Raw genomic sequence first — 23,843 nt, 5'->3', positions numbered from 1 at the left:
ATAACACATTGGTTAATATGCTCATGTAAAATGAAAAACCAAGATTGCTATCTGGTTCTCCTCAATTTGCAAAATCCTTAAGAAAACCAGAGATCATCAACAGTGTTTCCCAGCATTTTGACATAGTACAACAGACCCAAGACTATCATTCATACCACTATTGGTGGCCATCAGATGCCAGGATCAAAACGTCTATGTCTAAATTCCTGTTACTAGTGACACAATTACAACACACACAAGCTAAATGCCTACTGCTGACATAGTAACCCAATAAAAACAGCACACCAGTCCTCAACAGCTAAAATACACCCAAGATTCAGCAAAAGACTTATAATTCCCTGCAAAATCAGAAATGGTATTGACCCTGAAGCTTAAATTTTAACCTAAACTGATTTCACAGTATCAGATAAAGATGGATCATAAAACCATTTAAGTATTAAATTTACTGGTACAGAAATTTGTAGGTCATAAAGACTGTGCAGAGTTGAACATAATTAATTTGGGAATAGAATAGCAGTTTAAGATTTATTCCAAGTGCGATACACATTATTTGTGTATGATAGTTGCCCACCCAAAATGGTGTCTGGCATGATGCACTTGAAAAGAGTGTACATGTACTGCAGTGCTATTTTGGAGCTCTAAGCATTTCACTGGGAATCAGTGTCCTTGGTAGGCTTAGGCAAGTATTGTACAGCTGTATTTTTGGTGTTCTTTCTACATGCATAGTGAGTGACTGGTGGAGGCATGTAAAACAGACACATTATAAAGTCAATCAGAGTGCAATGTTAATTTGAAAATATCTGCACCATGTTGAAATTTAATGCATCAGCTAACACCCTCTCAAATTTGCAAAGCTGAATGCACAATGTTATCAGTAAGAATGACCACCCAGCAGCACTATTTGAAGAAATAGACCTATCAAAAAGTTAGGTTGTGGTTGATATCTTTTGGTTTCCGCTTTAAATTGAGAAGTTTTTCAAGCTTTTATTAGTTGTTGAAATGCTGCAACTTCTACAAGGAGTGATGTAACAAGTGCTGACTGACTCTCTTTGCTGGCTTCAAGGCTCCAAAATAAATTGTTCCCAAACATGGGTGTATTATTGGGCTCTTCACCTTGGAATAAAGCATTATTTGGAGCATGAACAATGGCCACGTTGAGCAGGACAACATGCTAGAAGGAGGTGGTGGAACTGATGAACACTAATCCAGAATCTAAGGGAAATTATTCACCCATCTCAGTGAGAAACAATGTATCAGGTATCTGTGCTTCACTAAGGACATACTCAATGAAATCTACCACCATAACCTCAGTCTCAGGCAAGGCAAGTATTCCATTACTACTGGCTATTGTGGTTAATGTGACCAAGCAACATTAAAACTTGAGCTGCTGGACTTCGAAATCATTGAAAACAGCCCATAGTTGCTATCATGTGCCTCATAATCAGAGGACATGGCTTAATTGCACATTCCTGCATCAGTTTTCAGGGACTATCAAATTGATTTTCTGCTATCCTTAGTTTGAGTTTCCGATTTCCAAACAGCTTTTGCTGTGTGAAACAGACCTAATGATTTCATTATTCATGGAACTGAGCAACTATGGAGTAGATTGTTCCAAACATCTGATTGCATTTAACCTCAAGTGTATCAACAATACTTTCTCATTCGTTTAACATAACAGAAAACATGTAGTATTGGAATTACCCCAGGAGACTTTGGCTGTCTTGTAATAGATTAAACCAACTAATTTAACAGTTAGATTTAAGTAGTGTATGAAATATGCAGCCATTTTTGATCTATGAATAGCTGAACAATTATACAATCCTGTCCTACATTTCCAGCAGTGGAAAGAACTGACCTTAGCTTGAAAAAGCATTTGTTCCAGTGCACGTGAAGTGGATTATATATTTTTCCTATATCCTCTTTTGTACGTATATATGTACATTTGTGTATTTATATACACACACACATACACAAGCGAGAACTTTCATTCTACATATTGCATGTATATTGGCCCACATGGTCTGAAGAAAGGCTCTTCCTTTTTACAAAAGGGTGCTCCACACTTGAGAGGAGATTCTGCTTAGAATTCCTGCAGAAATGAGGAACTGTACTTCCATTCTGGCAGTTCATTCATAGCACAGAATGTAAAGCAGGGTCAAACCACACCCCTTTTCCCAGCTGCTGCTGTATTCTGAAATTTAAGAGCCCCGATAGCCACTTTGAGAAAGCTAGTCAAATCTTAAGTACAGTTGGTGAGCGTGATGTTAGGGTGCCAGATAGACAGGGGAGCTGTAGGGTCAGGTTGGCAGGCGGTAAGATGCTCAGGGTAGGATGCCAGTTGGATAGGAGATAGGGTGCTAAGCAAGTAATGCAATGTTTATTGTTGGAATGGGTTGGAGAAATCCATTCTGGGGATAGGGGTGGGTGGGGGTGAAGATATCTGGTGAATTCTGGTTGAGGTGTTTGGGGGGCAGCAGTAAAGTTTAGACAGTCTGTAACAGGGGATGCAAGGAATCTCGGGCAGATATGGTTGGATTTGTTTAATAGAATCTTTGCTTAATAGGGTCAGTTTAATAGTTGTTCAGGAGTTGTACTATGCATTTCATTGTGCAACTTTTCCTTAGTGACTGTTTACTTAATACCATCAGAGCACTTTGAAGTCTTCAACCTAAATGGATACAGTCAGAGGATTCCAGGTGTAGAGGAATTCCCCTGTGGAAAATTCAGTTTACGTAGGAATTCCTTAGTATGATAGCGAGAAAAATAACCACCTGGCTAGCAGAAAACCCAGGTCATGACATCCTCATGTCCATGGTGTAATTTTGTGTGTAAAACAGAATTACTTTGTTATTAAAAAACCATTACATTTTTGCACTGGGAATACATATCTGTCAGTATAAGACTGATCTAAGCCCTATCCTTCAAGTGTACCCTTCCCAAGAGAATCACAAACTCAAATCGCACTTGTTGAAAGAACCAACATCTTGCAAAAAAATCACTCAAATAAAAGCAAGGAAAATTAAACAAAAATACATAAGCTAACAGAGCACCAAATCACAAAAGGTAGCGTACTAATGGAACAGATACCAATGATAAATGGTGCAAAATTCAGAAAGCAGAACACTCATGCTTAGCCTCTCAATATTGTTGCTGATAGTCTTAAGATTATGGGCAATTTGAATAGCACATACTAAGTATAGGAAATTGCACCATCAGGTTCATGCAATTTCAATAAAGCCAATAAGGACATAGTTAAGGGACTTGGAGAAAGTGAGAACTGCAGACGCTGGAGAGTCAAAATCAGCAAGTGTGATGCTGGAAAAGCACAGCAGGTCAGGCAAGCATCCGAGGAGCAGGAAAGTCACCGTCTTGGACATAAGCCCTTCAATCAGGAAAGGCTTATGCCCGAAATGTTGGCTTTCCTGATGATTGTTTGCTGCCTGACCTGCTGCACTTTTCCATTACCACACTTTTTCACCATAGCTATAGTTAATGCAATGGTCCTAGATACAATAGCCATTATGCATCAGGCCACTGGAAATATACAACATAAATCACTTGACATTCGGAGATTCATAAGTTTTACTAAAATTTACTGACCGCTTCCTATTTTTGTAGATTTCAAATTTGAGGGAACGTGGTCTGTACCAACCATGGCGGCTCTGCTTATCTGATCTTTCTGTATAATAGGTGATTGATGAAAGACAGACGTCACAAAACCCCATCATAGGCATCGATTAAAACTTTCCTGAAGTAGTTGCTGTGGACACTGCCATTATTACATCATACAGTTGCTGCATTTACCAATGGACTTACTGTGTAATGCAATAATCTATTACCTGATCCTCTGTGACCTGTGACATCACAAAAGGAGACCACTTGCAGTAATGGATACCTGTTTGGAATCAGCAGCTATGTGAAAATTCAACAGTGGTCTACCTCTGAAATATTGATACTTTTAATCAACCTGTTCAAACATGGTGTGACACACCTCTTGAACAAGTGGATCTTGAACATGGACTTCTTACCCAGAGGTAGGGATACTACCACTGCACCACAAGAGGCCTAGAAAGCTTAAGCTTTAAAAATAGATAAAAGAGCTAAATGAAAGAATAAAATACAACTCTTATGAAAACAGTCCAGCTGGACAATGTCAGGTCTACCTTTAGTCAGCAGATTTCAAAGATTGCAGATGACTACAGCACCCCTAGACAAAGAAGAAGGAATGGGGAGGAAACATGCTTGATGACTATGCATTATCTTGTGCTGGTGCTGCATGAGTATGGACATGAAGTGATTGGGTGCCATTGTGATGTCCTCTGGTTAAATGACATCCCACAACTCACTGCAGCAGGAGACTGAAAAATCACTCTTTGAAACAGGTACTTTCAAATTACTAGTACTATAGAAAGGTACCGTAAAGGGGATTCGCCACATTTGGTAGACTTTCTTGTGAAGCATACCTTCATTTAATTAATTGATCTGATTGAAATACCCTATTAGTTACTAATCACATCAATTTTGGCAAGTAGCAAAAATATATTATGTGATAAAAGCAGAGATATTACTTTGTGGAGAACATATTCATGCATCACTTGAGCAATTTCTAAAAGGACACAATTTAAAGTTTACATACCCACATATCACTAAACAGATGCACGAGTTTAGATTAGATTCCCCACAGTGTGGAAACAGGCCCTTCAGCTCAACCAGTCCACACCAACCCTCCGAAGAGCAACTCACCCAGACCCACCTCCCTCTGACTAATTGACCTAACACTATGGGGCAATTTAGCATGGCCAATTCACCTGACCTGCAAGTCTTTGGACTGTGGGAGGAAACCGGAACACCCGGAGGAAACCCACGCAGACACAGGGAGAATGTGCAAACTCCACACAGTCACCCGAGGCTGGAATTGAACCTGGGTCCCTGTTGCTGTGAGGCAGCAGTGCTAACCACAGAGCCACTGTGCCACTTTAGGACACATTAGAGCTCAGTAACAAATTGGTCACAGTACCTGAACCATTAACTCTCTTTCTCTCCACAGATGCTTCCAGACCTGCTGAGTTTCTCCAGCAATTTTTGTTTTTGTTTCTGAGATAAATTGGTTTTGGTAATAGTCAATTTTCAACAACCCATTTCTCCTCCAAAAATGTCAAAATATTTACCCCTTTCTCTATTTTCCCTTTAACTTGTAAACACAGATTCCCCCTCTTTCAAATTTATTTTGATTGACCCTTTTTGCTTTCTAATTTATCAGCAATTATCTACATTCTCCTTGATAAATATCACATGTTGCTCAGTATTACCTTTTAATAATATCTTTTGTATTTTGCCTCTTTTCAAGATAATAATCAACTGGTCTTGATCAGAAATAGAAGCCTCCTTGGAAAGCGGCGGCTAACTGAGTTCTAGTCTATCTTCATTCATCTATCATTCATACAATTCATAGTTTAGTGGAATATGTTGTAGTATTAATTTAAAGTAAAACTGCATGATTCGTAAAAATACTTCAGATGGAAAATGTATTAGTGCATTTTGTAGATTGTAAATGCAAATGCAGGAAGATGTACACAAGGGAATGATTTCTAATTTTTCAGCTAATCAAAGGTACTTTGCATGTATTATATTTGTGCAAATAGCACATAATTTTATGCAATTAAATTGAGCATCTCACAAGCATTCTACCTATAATACAAATACAAAACAATTCCAGAAATTTAAAATCTTTAATCTATGGTAGATGTCAAAAGGGCAAGGATATGATTTAAACTTCAGGGTTTTTAAAAAATCTTTGCACACCTTTTATTTCAAGTTGTGGTTAGTTGCATAGAAAACGCTGCTCAAAGTATAATGAAGAATATGGACAAAATCACGTCCTTGCAAAATAGAATATAAATATTTTTATTTCATAAGCTCTTTTCAGAAAAAAAGTCAAAATGACAAACAGCAATACTTCAGGCAAAATTTGTAAAGCACCAACTATTAAGTCAATAAAAGCTTTATTAAAAAAAAAGTTCCACTGGGGAATCTCATTTAACACCATTTACCTCACATGGTTATTAAAAACAGACAATGACATAAAATTGATTGGGGTTTTGCACCCTACCATCAACTTTGAACAAAATCACTACACTGTACAGTAAGTTTTAGAATCAACATTCCACTCTAGCATTTTGAGGAGCTTTATTTTTGAAGAATTTGTGTAAAGAGCTTTGCAGGAGTCAACAGTGAAAGAACATACTATGTACAATATATACAGAATTACACTTTAATTATGCATGGCCCGAAAGACTTCCAGAAATTCAGTGTATTTCTTCTTCACCTCATTAACCTGTACCGCTGCAGAAAAAGGAAGAGGTGAACAATCATATTCTTTGACAAATTTAATGTCCTTAATATATAATAGTCCTGCATATTAAAAATTTAGAAACATGATCTTAAAACTAACTTTTGTCTCAATGTCACAATGCAAAAAAAAAGGTTAATTAAAAAAATCTTACATGGACCTGGCCACTAACTTTGATTAACTATAATAATTGTGACAGTTACATGCCTTCATTTGATTTGATTTATTGTTGTCACATGTACTAAAATACTGTGAAAAGTGTTGCTTAATGTGTGCTATTCAGGCGAATCATATGTACAGCAGGGTAATAGAACAGCTAGAAAAGGTGCAGAGAAAGATCAACTCAATTCTGATGCTTCCAGTATTCAAACAGCCAAATGACCAGTATTTCCCCCTAATTTGTGTGCAAGTTCAGCCACTCAACAGCCTGACAGGTACCTTGCTCCATGTTAAGTATGGTGCCTGCTCAAAAAGAAATTGCAAAGTACACAACAACAGAATTTTGTTAGAATGTTCATCATCATAGGTCACATGAATAAGGAGGCCAAACATGACTAGCTCAGTACATGGAGCAATTGATTCACACTATAAGAAGCATAATCCTTCAGGAAAGTAAGATTAGTGAAGGACTTTAAAAAAGAATGCTGTGCACCAGCATCTGAATACATAGTACATCAAATAGTAGAATGGGAAGGTAATGACCTGGTGATATTATCGTTGGACTGTTAATCAAGAGACCAAGGTGATATTCTGGGGACCCATAGCAGTTGATAAGAATTTGAATCCAATCAAATCTGGAATTAACAGTCTAACGATGCATGAATCCATTATCAATTGTCGGGAAAAACCCATCTGGTTCACTAATATCCTCTCAGAAAGAAAATTGCCATCTGATCCTGGTCTGGCCTATACTTGACTCCTGACCTGTAGCCATGTAGTTCTTAACCATCCCACTCTGGACAATTAGGGATGGCCAATATATGCTGGCATAATTAGCGATGACCTCATCCCATGGGTGAATATAAACACTAATTTAGAAGAAATATTAGGCAAAATTATAATTTAAATTGGTTACGAGAATGTTTATTCAAGATACATGTTCATGTAACTTTGCAAAACTATGAATATGCATTATGCCTTTGGAGCATTTTAATTCACAATTAAGTGATAATTGTTGGCAATGGAAAGATTGTGCAATACATGTGATTGTTAAGAGAGGTAGGCAACAGTTGCCTGATTGCTTTACTTACGCAGTGTGGCAACGTCACCACCTTCCCAGTTTATCACATCTTGTTGAAGTCCATTCACGATTGTCTCCAACTTCCTGCATGTGTCACTTATTTCTGCCAAGGCTGCAAGCTCCTTTGTAAAGGGGTACATGTATGTAACCAGATGACAAGCATTTTTAGGATTCAGATAGCATGCTGACACTAAGTTGCAGAAGCACAGATTTGTACCAAATGGATTGACACAAAATGTGCACACACAAGCACAGAATTTGACGATGGGCTCATTTTTGTGCAAGCTGGACAAACTTAATATAATTGGTTCACATACTGTGAGCTGATTCTTAATGTGAAAGTATATTAACTCACTCTTATAGCATCAAACTGGAAATAATATAAGTAATCAAGATGGTGCAGAATAAGACGCGGCAGTCAGAGTACCTCTGCTGACCAGCTCCTTATCTTTTTGTTTCTTCCCTCTTTGCAGCAGCTTCCACCAAATCTCACCTCACACCTCACTTCTTAAATAAATTATCCGACCCTGCTGGAGCAGAGCTCGACACAGACCGAGTCCGGAGCTGCAGCGAGTCCCGCAGCAGCAGCAGTGCAGTGAGACCTGTACAGTGGACAGCATGTGGAGCCAGACTAGACTCATATTCTGAAGCCCAGCAGGCCCGTCTCATGTTGGAAAAGGACTCTGAGGACAATAACTTTATAAACTTGAGTACTTTATAGACACTTTTTAATTTCAATTTGGGTGTTTAAACTCTGTACTTCCATGCTAATCTTTTTTAAAACTATTTCAGCTCTGTGAAAACACTTAAAAGTATCTGTACCTAAGAAAGCGCCAAGAGGCGACATTACAAACTTTTCACTGCACTCATTCAAGTGCACATGACTATAAAGGCTATTCTACTCTAATAAAGTTGCAAGCCTGGTCTCTCAAGATTAAAAACAGAATTAACTGGATTCTTTGTTCATGGAAAACACGAACATTTTCCTGTAAATTGAGAATTCATATCTGTCATTGCGGCAAATTTGTTTTGCCTCCAAGCTAAAAGTTATTATGCTCAATCTGACTCCATTTCAAACAAATAATTCTGTTTCGAAAGTTTGAAAAAAAAACAAAATTTAAGGATCTCATTGCTGAACTTTAAAATCACAAACATGCGCAAGACTTACATCAACACAAGATGTCAGAAGCTTATGGACAGCTCTGCAGAGTGATCCAAAGTTGCAAAGATCCGGTGGTGCTTTATTACAGTGCATACCAAATTCATGCTCAAACGTCAGAGAAAACACAGTCATCAGCTGATGGAAGTCTGAAAGCGTGAGCTTCAAGGTTTGAAAGGTGGTATCATTATTCTCAGTGGGACCCAGAAAAACAAGCTAAATTTTATTTAAAAAACAAAGTTAAAAACAGAAATTACCAGCATTACCAGGGCAGCTACATGTTCAGAATGAGCAAATAAACAGAAATGAATACAGAATCAAATTCTGTGGATGCTTCATTTCTGAAACTAAAAATAGAAAATACCGTGACAGAAAAAAATAAAACTAATACTTCAAGTCAATGACCTTTCAGTAATTATTTATGACTTCACAGGTGTTTGCCTGACCTGCGGAGCACGTCTAGAACTTTATGTAGAAACTTAGATGGCACAATATCTAATAACTGTGTGGGATTAGATTGTATCCATCCAAGTGGAATAAACACACCACAATGTTTTCAACAATTACTTTGCAAAGTCCAAACCTGGTTTCCAATTGATGTGAGCACAATGCAGAACTGATCATCAGCAGACATTATCTGAAATTTCATTCAGATGGCCAAAGAATAATTGGTGAAAGAAATAGTAGATAACGTGCTTGTGCATTATGAAGTATTGTTAACATTGGGTTTAAGTTACTGAATGAGCTTTATTCTGCACTAAATCAACCTACATCTGATCTGGAATTGCTAGATACTATATTGGGAAGATGTTCCAATTCATCAACATCATTATTCACCTTTGGTACATAACTTCTGCAAATTTTGTAGCCCTGTAGAATATATTCACCAAAAATATTATAAATCCCATCTCACCCTCTCCCAAATCAGAGACTGGTTTCACATTATTTTTGGAGACATTGCCTCTTTCCACCACCTAAATTGAGAAGTAGGGGTTGATTTTCTCCAGTTTCACCCAAGATCACAGAGCATTCTTCCTCTCTCTCATTGACAGAAACACTCAAACAATCAGTTGTACCTCTTAATTCTCTTTACAGCTCTGACTTTCAAAAAGACCAACAAGCATCCATACAGTCCCCATTAAGGGATTCAGAGCAACTGTCAATCAGCAATCATTAACAGCTACCTTCTTAAAAATAACGGGCAATAGCTTTTCAGGATAAATCAAATATGAGGAGTTTGTAAATCTTACTGTTTTCTTCATCTCTTCAAGGTATCCATTTGTTTCCTTTAATTCCTCAGAGAGTTTCACCAACATTTTCTCCATAGAATGAGTAGAAGGTGGCGAACATCTCCTGAAATTATTTTCAGACAAATTAAATGGTTGCAAACATAATAGCTTGCCTCTAAAGTAGTCGGAAGTTAATGCAAGTCGCACTTTTTGAAGACACTGCGCATGCACCTACCCTTGGAAATTAAAGAACTATAATTGCTAAACATTGGCCTTACAGAGTCATATCATTTTACCCTTTGAATAAAACAGTGCAAGCACTCTCCGGAGACCTAAGCACAATCTAAACTGACACATTAATGCACCACGAATGGAGTGCTGCATTTGGATGCACTATCTTTGGATTTTAACTGAAGAACATACAACCTTTCCGCGTAGATTTTAATACCCCAAGTTATAAGTGAAATAAAAACAGAAGACACTTCTCTTTCATCCAACATTACCACATCAGTTAATCTGCTACTTTTTTTTTGCTGTTTGTGGAATCTTGCCGAGCATACATCAGCAATCATGTTTTCTTGCATCATAACATTGACTATACTTTGAAAACACTTAAATTGATTGCGAAAAACTCTGGCATGCCCCAAGGACACAAAAGTCATAATATACAATCATTAGTTCAAGTCAAATTTAAATCTTCAATTACAAGAAAAATACATTCCTGCAGTATAACCTGATCTGAATATTTGTGGATAAAGGCAACAAACATGAATCGTAAAATTAAGTAACGTGCTTCTAACACTATCCAGTTCATGTTCATTTTGTTGTTAGATTTCAGAAGCCTGCAAAATTCCAAGGAAAACTTGCAGATTTAACATAACTTTTTTCCAATGATTTTCACCTCAATAAACAAACTGTGGCTTTTCAAACTTTTTATGAACAATTGTTTGTACATTTGAGCCTTCTAACATAACTGTCTAGGCAATATAACATTCATACATCTTAAAATGTTCCAATAACATTCTATCAAAAAACCACTTGCTTTTTCCCTCGTGATTCAAAATTGGCCTCAGCTCTTTTAAGAAGTCTGTGTGCATCAAGAGAGAGGTTGAAATCCAGTTTTGCAGGTGATCGAAGATGAGGGTCATTTCGAACTTCTGCGAGTAACTGGGAATTCCACGCATGTACAGAACTGAAAACAAAATAAAAGTTCATTAACATCTTTTAATGTATCAAGAAAAATTTTCAATTTACTGGTGTTCGAACCAGTGAATTTTGCTCAGCATGAAATGTTAAGGGTCTATCGTGAGGTCTTCTTGAAATGGTGTAATCAAGTAATCACTGAATTTAGTTAACACATTTCGCACATTTCTTGTTGAATAGTTCTCATTAATTTCAAATTGCTCACATCAGCATTTAATTAAAGTCATAGAGGTGTTCAGCATGGAAACAGACCTTGTGGTCCAATCCGTCCATGCCAACCAGATATCCCAACCCAATCTAGTCCCACCTGCCAGCACCTGGCCCATATTCGTCCAAACCATTCCTATTCATGTACCCATCCAAATGCCTCTTAAATGTTGCAATTGTACCAGCCTCCACCACATCCTTTGGCAGCTCATTCCACACACGTACCACCCTCTGCGTGAAAAAGTTGCTCCTCAGGATGTTTTACATCTTTCCCCTCTCACCCTAAACCTATGCCCTCTAGTTCAGGACTCCCCGACCCCAAGGAAAAGACTTTGTCTATTTACCCTATCCATGCCCCTCATAATTTTGTAAACCTCCATAAGGTCACCCCTCAGCTGCGGACGGTCCAGAGAAAACAGCCCCAGCCTGTTCAGTCTCTCCCTGTAGCTCAGATCCTCCAACCCTGGCAACATCCTTGTAAATCTTTTCTGAACCCTTTCAAGTTTCACAACATCTTTCAGATAGGAAGGAGACCAGAATTGCACGCAATATTCTAACAGTCTTGTACAGCCGCAACATGACTTCCCAACTCCTGTACTCAATACTCTGACCAATAAAAGAAAGCATACTAAATGCCTTCTATCTACCTGCGACTCCACTTTCAAGGAGCTATGAACCTGCACTCCAAGGTCTCTGTTCAGCGACACTCCCTAGGACCTTATCATTAAGTGTATATGTCCTGCTAAGATTTGCTTTCCCAAAATGCAGCACCTCGCATTTATCTGAATTAAACTCCATCTGCCACTTCTCAGCCCGTTGGCCCATCTGGTCAAGATCTTGTAATTGGAGGTAACACTCTTCGCTGTCCACTACACCTCCAATTTTGGTGTCACCTGCAAACTTACTAACTGTACCTTTTATGCTCGCATCCAAATCATTTATGAAAATGACAAAAAAGTAGAGGACCCAACACCAATCCTTGTGGCACTCCACTGGTCACCGGCCTCCAGTCTGAAAAACAACCATCCACCACCACCCTCTGTCTTCTACCTTTGAGCCAGTTCTGTATCCAAATGGCTAGTTCTCCCTGTATTCCATGAGATCGAACCTTGCTAATTAGTCTCCAATGGGGAACCTTGTCGAACGCCTTACTGAAGTCCATATCGATCACATCTACCGCTCTGCCCTCATCAATCTTCTTTGTTACTTCTTAAAAAAACTCAATCAAGTTTGTGAGACATGATTTCCCACGCACAAAGCCATGTTGGCTATCCTAATCAAACCTTACCTTTCCAAATACATGTACATCCTGTCCCTCAGGATTCCCTCCAACAACCAACGTCAGGCTCACTGGCCTATAGTTCCCTGGCTCGTCCTTGCCCTTCTTAAACAGTGTCACCACGTTAGCCAATCTCCGGTCTTCCAGCACCTTAACTGTGACTATCGATGATACAAATACCTCAGCAAGAGGCCCAGCAATCATTTCTCTAGCTTCCCATAGAGTTCTAGGGTACACCTGATCAGATCCTGGGGATTTATCCACCTTTATGCATTTCAAGACATTCAGCACTTCCTCCTCTGTAATTTGGATATTTTGCAAGGTGTCACCATCTATTTCCCTACAGTCTATATCTTCCATATCCGTTTACACAGTAAATACTAATGTAAAATATTCATTTAGTATCCCCCCCAGTTTCTGCGGCTCCACACAAAGGTCTCCTTGCTGATCTTTGCGGGGCCTATTTTCTCCCTAGTTACCCTTTTGTCCTTAACATATTTGTAAAAAACATTAGATTCTCCTTAATTCTATTTGCCAAAGCTATCTCATGTCCCCTTTTTGCCCTCCTGATTTCCCTCTTAAGCATATTCCTACTTCCTTTATACACTTCTAAGGATTCACTCGATCTATCCTGTCTTTAGCTTACATATGTTTCCTTCTTTTTCTTAAACAAACCCTCAATATCTTTAGTCATCCAGCATTCCCTATACCTACCAGCCTTTCCTTTCACCCTAACAGGAATATACTTTCTCGTTATCTCATTTCTGAAGGTTTCCCATTTTCCAGCCGTCCCTTTACCTGCGAACATCTGCCCCCCAGTCAGCTTTTGAAAGTTCTTGCCTAATACCATCAAAATTGGCCTTTCTCCAATTTAGAACTTCAACTCTTAGATCTGGTCTATCCTTTTCCATCACTATTTTAAATCTAATAGGATTATGGTCGCTGGACCCAAAGTGCACCCCCGCTGACACCTCAGTTACCTGCCCTGCCTTATTCCCCAAGAGTAGGTCAAATTTTGCACCTTCTGTAGTAGCTACATCCACATACTGAATCAGAAACTTTTCTTGTACACACTTAACAAATTCCCCTCCATCTAAACCCTTTACACTATGGCAGTCCCAGTTTATGTTCGGAAAGTTAAAATCCCCTACCATAATCATCCTATTATTCTTACAGATAGCCAAGGTCTCCTCACAAATTTGTTTCTCAATTTTCCTCTGACTATTGGGGGGGGGGGGGGGGAGGTCTATAATACAATCCCAATAAGGTGATCATACCTTTCTTATTTCTCAGTTCCACCCAAATAACGTCCCTGGATGTATTTCCAGGAATATCCCCCTCAGCACAGCTGTAATGTTATCCCTTATCAAAAACGCCACTCCCCCTCCTCTCTTACCTCCCTTTCTATCCTTCCTGTAGCATTTATATCCTGGAACATTAAGCTGCCAGTCCGGACCATCCCTGAGCCACTTTTCTGTAATTGCTATGATATCCCAGTCCCATGTTCCTAACCATGCCCTGAGTTCATCTGCCTTCCCTGTTAGACCCCTTGCATTGAAATAAATGCGGTTTAATTTATTAGTCCTACCTTGTCCCTGCCTTCCCTGACTGTTTGACTTGCTTCTGTTCTCAACTGTTTCAGTCTCAGATTGACCTCTTTCCTCACTATCTCCCTGGGTCCCTCCCACCCACCCACCCACTCCCCCCCCACCTTATTATTAGTTTAAGTCCTCCCAAGCAATTTTAGCAAATCTCCCTGCCAGTATATTAGTCCCCTTCCAATTTAGGTGCAATCCGTCCTTCTTGTACAGGTTACTTCTACCCCAAAAGAGATTCCAATGATCCAAAAATATGAATCATTCTCCCATACACCAGCTCCTCAGCCATGCATTCATCTGCTCTATCCTCCTATTCCTGCCCTCACTAGCTTGTAGCACTGGGAGTAATCCAGATATTACCATCCTCGAGGACCTCCTTTTTAAATTCCTGCCTAACTCTATGTAATCTCCCTTCAGACTCTCAACCTTTTCCCTTCCAATGTTGTTAGTTCCAATGTGGACAATGACCTCTTGCTGGCCCCTCTCCCCCGTGAGAACATTCTGCACCCTCTCTGAGACATCCTTGATCATGGCACCTGGGAAGCAACACACCATTCTGATTTTTTGCTGCTGGCCACAGAAACATCTGTCTGCACCTCAGACTAGAGAATCCCCTAACACAAATGATCTCTTGGAACCCAACACACCGCTTGTTGCATTAGAGCCAGTCTCAATACCAGAAACTTGGCTGTTCGTGCTACGTTCCCCTGAGAATCCACCCCCTCACCTACATTTTCCAAAACAGCATACTTGTTTGAAATGGGTATAGCCACAAAAGACTCCTGCACAAGCTGCCTACCTCTCTTACCTTTCCTGGAGTTAACTCTTCTATGTGACTGTATCTGCGACTTTTCCCCTTCCTGTAACTGCCATCCATCACATACTGTTGTTGTTGCAAATTCTTCATTGCTTCTAACTGTCTTTCCAACCAATCCATTCGATCTGATAAGAATCTATAGATTCAAGAATTTATCTCCAAAAGTAGAATCTTCTGCTGCCAAAAAGCAGAGGGGAAAGTTGCAGGAGGGGAAGACAATCAAGCTGATTAGCTTCAAGGAGATTCCTGCCACCACAGGAATTAAGTTTAAAAGACCACAAGGGCTTCTTTACTATCATTACCTATAAAACAGAGTGTACTGCCTATCAGATGGTGAGCAAGCCTCTAGTCTGCTCTAATTTGATGATGATCAGGGTCCATATGAGGCACAAGGCAGGGCAGCTACTGAAAAACAAACTCCTGCCACTACATCTGACCACTTACAAATCCAAACCCCATGCCCCGCAAGCCCTCCTCCACTGGTGTGACTGCAGCTTCTGGATTCTGGTGATGTTTGCTACAGCTCACAGTGTCTGGCAGTCTGCAGTTGTGCTGGACAGATTGTCGCTGCTGGCTAATACTGTCCCGGGAAGTGAGCCTGCCGAAAGCCCAATAAGTGACCACTTAAGTACAAGATCTTGGTGGCTCCCTCACCTGTTTTTATCCCTGTCACCGTACTTAGAACAAAGAATGGAAATTTCTGCCACAAGACTTTGTACAAAAATTCCACTGCAAGCATAAATCTATATTATAATTTGGTACTTGTCATAGTTCACGTAAGTATAACAAATGTTTCACTTAGCCATCTTTAGACCTCAGTATAGATGTATTAATATTTCACATTTTCACCATAATGCTTTATTGAAATCCTCCAAACACCAGGGAAGGAACTTAACACAAGCACCTTTTTTTAAAAATATGTTAAAAGCATACTATCTAAGAATTTATTTTATTTTCTAAATGTACATTAAACTGCACAGCAATATATATTTTAAACATGTTAATTAGTAGATTTACTATCATTATAATACTAATAGATTTCTTATGGATCTGTGCATAGTCAAAATCAACTACAGTTTATTGGCACACTGTATTATGTAAGGGTAGCATGCATTGACTTAAGTCAGGACCCATTTCAAATAATACATTTTATATATTCTTATTTCATATTTTTGATCTTTATGTAGCAAAACTTGCAGCAATTTGGATGTGGGAGTAGCGTTGATAAAGAATAGCAGTTTTTCAACAGAGCAAGATGGAAAATGCAAAACTGAAGCAACATAGCAAATTTTGCTATGATGCCTCGGCACACAGGAATTTATAAGTTGGGGCACTAAGAATTGAAGCATAATTAAAGTGCAAATATACTTCACAAAATAAACAACTTAACTTATACTTCAAACAAAATTACAAAACCTCAGTAGTGTTACTTGCTCAGAAATGGTGAACAACACAGCCATCAGGATATTGAATTTAATATGTAGTCTCTGCCTAATTGGTTTCAGGTTGGACAGCTGCAGAAGTGCTCCAACATAGCAGGTCCCTATGGCAGAAAATCATCTAAGGTTTTTGTTCATGGCGTTGGGTTCTCTGAAAGAAAATATGTGTGTGTGTCCACTGACAGGATTAGCTGATAAGAATATAAGATGCAGGAGCAGAATTGTGCCATTAGGCCCATCAAGTCTGCTCAACCAAACATGGCTGATAAGTCTCTCAATCCAATTCTCCTGCTTTCTCCATGTAACCCTTGATCCCCTTACTAATCAAGGACCTCTCTCTCTCTTTTCAATACACTCAATGACTTGGTCCCCACAGCCTTCTGCAGCAATGAGTGCTACGGATTCACTATTATCTGGTTGAAGAAATTCCTCATCTTATAAGTAGCCATCACTTTCTTCACTGTACCTAGGTTCACAACTACTTTTTAAAAAGTTCTGATATTTTAACTAAATTATACTCTGATTAGGAGTCAATAATTTCAAGGAAGGATGAGAGGAGATTGGAGGTTAAAAAAAATGGTCTGATGTCATTCAGGAAGGATTTTTTTTGTATAGATATAACAGATTAGAAATGTATTTTTCATTGAAATTGAGTTACTGCAATGAATCAATTTGACATTCAAAATTATAACTCTATGGTGCATGCTTCTAATAGAACATGCAGTATTTTATCCCAAACAGAAGATACTCGGTGTTTAACTCAGAGCCAGGATATAGATAATTACAGTATTGCAGATAAATCAAATAATGTACATCAATTTTTGAATTAGCCTGTAAAATGATGTAGATTCTATGACAGATGCATATAGGTCCTGACAGATAAGCAGGGAATGAACCCCTTTTACTAAAATAAATTATAGAAATATGCATTAAGGGAACAAAAGAAAAATTACTTACTCAATGCATGTTAAATCTGTTGATGCTGTTGTAATTTGTTTATATTGCTGAAGGCCACCCAACATTTTATCCATCATCAACAACTGTCTACAAGGACTTTCCTGACCCTAACATCCAAAGAAAAATATTACAATTTTATAATTCATTGGTCTCAGAATCATCATAAATGCAACAGTAAGATTCAATATATTTAAGTCAGCCTATTTCTATAGTGTTAAGAAATCTAAATAGTCACAATTGCATGGTACCATACCATATACAGAACAAACTCAATTATCCAAACGAGACGGGTGGCCAGTATTTTGTTTGGATAACAGAGAGTTCAGATAACGAATAGCATTTTTACAGGACTTTGAGATCTTGTTCAGATAATCTGAAATTCAGATTATTGATGTTCGGGTAATCGAGGTCACCCAGTAAACCAGTGACTAGTTATCAAAGCATGGTGGAGCTTATGAACAGTGTGCAGTGTTCAGCTCAAAAGCATCTCAATCCAATCATTAAGGGTTAATTAGACATAGCAATAAGCAATTAGAGGAAAGGAATCTGTTTTGGCTGGCAATGATCATGCCTTGGATTGGGAACAGCTGTTTTGCATGACACCTGGATTTATGACTATCAAGCACAAAGGAGTACTTGGGAAAGTACTCAGAGATGGCAATACAGCACATAATATCAGATTCAGAACAGTAATAAAATGGAAGATCTTTCGCCATCGGACAGAGGTACATGAGACTGGGTCCATGGAAATTGAGTCAGAGCTGCAAGTACTTGCCATCACCCAGGAGTCCTAGGTGGGCAGAAGGCAGTGAGACTTGCTTGTTGAATATGTCTAAAGTAGTTTACAGGAATACATTCACTCATTAGTTTGAATATATCTAAACTGGATTTAACTAATATATTTGTTTTAATCAAAGTCTTTTTGCATTCACTAAAATCAGATCTTGAAGAACCTGTTAGGCACTTTCAGCCTGATACGCAGTGCCAACAAAAGCATATTTCCATCAGTGGTATTACAAGACATCAGCCACAAAGCTATAAGTAGAAGACATAGACGGAAAGTCAGGCTCATTACCAGCCAATGAGCTCCAACACAGCACATCAGGCAACACATTGGTAAAGAAGAGTGTGCTGTTAATGCCTGACAGAAACAAAGCTACCAGCTTAAATATGGCATCGATTAGGCGCATCTGCCACTGAAGAATTGTATCTAACCACAATCTGAGATTTCTAGGCCTGACAAATGCCTCATGCTACCACAATTGTAAATCCACAGGATTCAAGCTTGTTTGATGCAGAGTGCAGGACAGCAGCAGCAGCCACATTTAAAAATATGAGGTGTCAAAGTGGTGAAACAGATGCAAACTAAACAACAGATACAGCATGTTATAGACAGAAATAAGTGATTCCACAATCAACAGATCAAATCAAACTTGGAGTCTGCCATATCCAGTTGTACAATTAAACAACTGATTCAGCTTCACTTCAGGTCTCCAATGTCTCAGATAATATTCTTCAGTAAATTTGATCTATTCCATGTAAGATCAAGAAAAAGCAGAAAACAGCAGATGCAACAAAACTGACGCATCCTGAAACATTTCAGTTGCATTGAAGATTGGTGCTTCAGAACTAGCTGCAACTCTAAACAAGCTGATCCAGCTCAGCTAAGACACTGTTAACCACTTATGATGCTGCTGCTCCTTTAATAAGGGTATGTTGTGCTTGTTTTTTTTAAATCAGAGGGGTCTTGAAGTCATAGGTTCCAAGACGTCTGGGTTTATCTACTTGAAGAAGCTTTTAAGTTTCAAAAAAATACACTTGTTACAATGAAAGGATGGTGGTCAGTTCTCCCAGCTCTGCTTTTTTTTGGTTTGTTTTGGTTTTAGCAGTCTGGCTGTTCAGAGCTGCTGGTCAGTAACAGCTGGGGAATCCCAAGAAACAGCTACAGTGGAAGGAGGCTCTATGTTAAATCTCTCTGCAATCTCTCTCTCCTGTAATTACCTGTGTCTGATTTTACTTTTTTGCCAAGGGGATGTTTATGGGAACTGTTGCAGGCATTTGGAACAGCATCATTAAGTTGGAATAGTCTGGTGGGTTTTTGGATAGGTTAAGTTATTCTGTATTCTGTTCTCTTTTTCTGTGGTCATTCAGTACTCTGTAAATAAATTCTGTTCTGTTTAAAACCGAGGGGTTTTGACCAGCTGCATCACTCTTGGAATATCCACACTGAACCTGCTTAAAACAACTAGAAAAGTTAGGGGCTGGGCTTCAAACATTTTGAGGGGGTCCTGCCTGGTCCATAACACACTTGCCAAAGTAGAAAATTGCCAAAGGTCTTCTAAGGAAGGGTCATCAGAAATTACCTGAAACGTTAACTCTAATTTCTCTTCACAGATGCTACCAGACCTGCTGAGCTTTTCCAGCAATTTCTGTTTTTGTTTCTGAAAACTCTCCACTGGTTAGAATCATATTTAGCACAGAATAAAATGGTTCTCGTTATTGGAAACAAATCCTCTCAGTCATAGGCCATTGCTACAGGAATTTCTCTGAAATTCATTCTACTACTTCATCAATTATCTTCCCTCAATCATGAGTGGAGATGTTTGATGATGACTGCCCAGTGTTCTGTAACATTCATAAAGATAGTGAAGCAGTTTACGACTGCACACAGCAAGACATGAAGAACATTCAGGCTTTGGCTCATCAGTGCCGAATAACATTCATGCTACAGAAGTATCAAGTAATGACTATCTCTAACAAGTGGGAATCTAACAACCTCTCCTGAACATTTAAAAAAATCATCACCGCTAAAACCCTAACGTCAACATCTTGGGGGTAACCATCGATCAAAAACTTAACTGTTCCAACTATTTAAATACATACTGTGACAACATAGCACATTAGAGGTGATGATTTCTACGGTGAATAACTTTACACTTGACTCCCCCAAAGTCTGTGAACCAATTACAGGGCACAAGCCAAGACTGTGAATACTCTCTACTTGCCTGCATAAATGTGCTTCCAATGGCACTCCAAAAACTGAATATTATTCAGGAAAAAGCAGCCCATTGCTCACCTTAAACATTCACTCCTTCACCACTGGCACATAGCAGCAGCAGCGCATAACAATATATGGCGCAATGAAACAGGTTGTCAACCCTCCTCTGACAGCCCTTCCAAACCCACCCCCCAATATCCATCACCTAAAAGGACAAGGAAAGCAGATGAATGTGAGCATCACTACTTGCAAGTTTCCTTTCAAGCAACACAGCATCCTAACTTGGAACTATATCATTGTTCTTTCACTGCTATGGGGCAAAATCCTAAGACTACTTTCCTAACAGCACTGAGTTTACTTATACCAGATCAGCTGCAGATGTGCAGCTAGTCAGTTCATTACTACCTTCTCAAGGGCATTTAACCTTCCATGAAGATTTTTTAACATTAGGTCATCATAATCCAATGAAGCCGTCTTCAAATAGATACATTGAGCTATTCTTCTAAAACATCCAAACTCAGGCTAATTATAACAGAAGTCCTGCATTGCACCATTATGATGCAAAATTCAGATGATTGTCCAGTAATGTCAGCAGAATACTGGAGAAATTCACAAACCAAAATGCAGACTAAGGGTATAGGAGGTTCTTGTGCAATTGACTATTATATAACGCATGTATCAGCCATTCCAAGCGAGTAATGGGAATGTGAAGTCTAATTTTAGAATAGCCTAAACATTGAGGGAAATGAGTCAATTTAAAAATAATCAAGATCATACATTACCAAAAAGAGATCATAATCTTCAGCACTGCAGACCCCCAAGTTATGACCAAGCCATGTCATTGCTGTGAAACAGAGTATCAAAGTATTTATAATAGTGAAGCAATCTTATATCAATTAGATTCACAACAATTTTAATTTCACACAAAGTTAGCAGTTATGTTTTAAAATATGATCACAATTGTACAAAAGAAAAATACACTGTCCTGTATTGCTTTAACTATAAAAGACCAGGCACTAATTGAATTTATGTATTGATAATTACGAAAGGACTTAATAAAGTGGATGCAAATAAAGTTTCGCCCTTGATGCGATCATCTTAACTTTAGGGATAAATCATTCGAAAGAAATCAGAAAGTACTACTTCCTCATTAAGGATAGCAGGATTTGGAACTTGCTTTCCTCAAAAGCTGTGTTTGTTGAACTGATTGGCTAGACGCACGCAGAATTCTTCAGGATATGGTCCTGTTTCTCAGATAGCATTTTCCAGATTGGGATAAATTCTCCCATAACCATGATCAAAGTTTTGCAATGTTTACTATTTTTAGAAAGAGTTTGAGTTACTGGTGCTAAAATAAAGGATTATTTTACCTATTGTGTAAAGGTACTCTGATTTACTTACTTATACTTATTTATAATTCATATCCCTAGATATACAGTTTGCCAAAACTGTATACTTGATTAATTGTAAAACTCTAGTATTATGGCTTTCAGTGCAACAATGATCACACGAAACCTTTCTGCCCAAATTACATCATAAAAGTTTATTTTGCATTAGTTCATGGGATGTGAGCATCACTGGTTGGGCCAGCATTTATCATCCATCCTTAATTGTCCTCAAGAAGTAAGGTTTGAACTGCCTTCTTGAACGACTGCAGTCCATTTGATACAGTAAGACCCACATTCCTGTCAGGAAGAGAGGATGTTGACCTATCAACACTGAAGTAACTCCAATATATTTCCAAGTCAGGATAGTGAGCAATTTGGAGTGGAATTTGCAACTGGTGTGCTCCCATATATCTGCTACATTTGACCTTCTCGATGGTAGTGGTGTGGGTTAGGAAGATGTTGTTCAAGTAGCGCAGAGAGAGCACCATCTCCATGTCCTCCATTAACTCTCCCCTACCCTAACCCTATTGTAGCAGCCTCCTGGCTGCATAACATATAGGTTTCTAATTTGGCCAAACTGCAAGGGATGCTGGGTACATTGGCCAAGTAAAACCTGAAATTACAAAACCCACACAACAAACAGAGTTCAGTCACAGCAACCAGATGCCAATGACATTAGCATTGGGTAAAATGCAACAGTTATCCTGGACAGACCTACTCGCAACAACTTATCCACCAAACAAAAGACCCAGACAAAAAGGCCTAGGTCCTGCTACACAAACAAGCGGCAGCAAGTCATCTGAACGCTTGAAAATATTTCAAACTATTAAGTATCTCTCCCTGATTGGCCAGAATTATAAGAAGTTCCATAAAACCATCCAAAAACAAATAAAAACAGGGATCACCTGCAGATCAATCTCTCTTGAATCTTCTGAGGAGACCAGTATGCAAGAGGCAGAGACTAGCTGACCATCCAGAGAGAGAGAGAGAGAGAGAGAGAGAGAGAGAGAGAGAGAGAGAGAGAGAGAGAGAAAAAGAAAGAAAGAAAAAGATTGAGATTGAGAGAGAGAGAGAGTGAAAGAGAGTAAGAGAGATAGAAAGCAGCTTCACATACCCAGACAGAGCTATGGAGAGAGCAACACTGTAAATCTACAAGACATTCAGGAAATATTATACGCTTAAGTGGTCAAATAGGATTAAAGATGGTATGTTTTTTATTAAAGGTTATTTTAACTTATTTCCTAACAAAGTTGGGACTGTTTTGCGTTGGAACTGATTTGTGTTTGCACTGATTTGATCACTTTGTGGCATTGTGGGACACCTAGGCAAATTCATTCATAACATTCTGCCTCGAGTTGTATTACTTGTTTTAAGGAGGAACTAGATAACAAGATCTTCTGTTACATACTTAGTTGGTACTTAAACCAAGACCTTCTAGCTCAGGTAGGGACACTAGCACTGCATCCCAAGACTATACAGAGGGACCTTGATTATCCGGCATTCAATTATCTGGCAAGATCACAAGGTCCCGATGCTCGCCTAAACTATGTTAGCCAGCATTCAATTAACCGAACAAAATACTACCTGACCGTGCCCTTTGGATAATCGAGATTCCTCTGTCCATGCATTTGAATTCATCCATTTACCAGGGCTGTATAATTACTATCACCAGCAGTACTTAGTGCCACACACAATGCCCTCAGGAAAGATTACGGATAGAGACACAGTACATGAAAATTACAATAAGAACACTGAGCCCAACTGTTCTGTGTCCATTTTAACATTCTGCATAGTGTAAACTAGTCACACAAAAGTGCCCATCTTAAAACTTATTATTTAATGTAATCACTTTACACATGCTTGTACATGATATAAATGAATTAGACTTGTTTCTACATCAAACAAAAAGGGGGAAAATGAAAAAGCTAAAGTATCAGCCAGATTTTGCAATCAACAACAATGCAAAGATGTGGCCCAAGC

At 38.8% G+C, this 23,843-nt stretch overlaps 1 protein-coding gene across 1 annotated transcript in view; it reads right to left on the bottom strand.

Annotated features, from left to right (window-relative positions):
* Window positions 1-5,888: 5,888 nt before the first annotated feature.
* The window catches only part of haus7 (HAUS augmin-like complex, subunit 7), a 30,004-nt gene continuing 12,049 nt past the window's right edge, over window positions 5,889-23,843 (bottom strand). The window contains exons 4-10 of the mRNA XM_043675044.2: window positions 21,258-21,319; window positions 17,478-17,584; window positions 11,020-11,169; window positions 9,999-10,101; window positions 8,758-8,964; window positions 7,600-7,711; window positions 5,889-6,342 (exon numbers count right to left, since the gene is read on the bottom strand). Coding sequence (XP_043530979.1) covers window positions 6,272-6,342; window positions 7,600-7,711; window positions 8,758-8,964; window positions 9,999-10,101; window positions 11,020-11,169; window positions 17,478-17,584; window positions 21,258-21,319 — 812 coding nt within the window. The 3' untranslated portion in view covers window positions 5,889-6,271. The remainder of the gene's footprint in view (window positions 6,343-7,599; window positions 7,712-8,757; window positions 8,965-9,998; window positions 10,102-11,019; window positions 11,170-17,477; window positions 17,585-21,257; window positions 21,320-23,843) is intronic.

Source organism: Chiloscyllium plagiosum, unplaced genomic scaffold (assembly GCF_037043375.1).
Source record: "Chiloscyllium plagiosum isolate Xiang-an unplaced genomic scaffold, Cpla_swu_hap1 HiC_scaffold_32, whole genome shotgun sequence".
In the NCBI taxonomy this organism is placed as follows: domain Eukaryota; kingdom Metazoa; phylum Chordata; class Chondrichthyes; order Orectolobiformes; family Hemiscylliidae; genus Chiloscyllium; species Chiloscyllium plagiosum.
The sequence above is the reverse complement of the archived record's forward strand: the minus strand, read 5'-3'. Positions and strand labels throughout refer to the sequence as shown.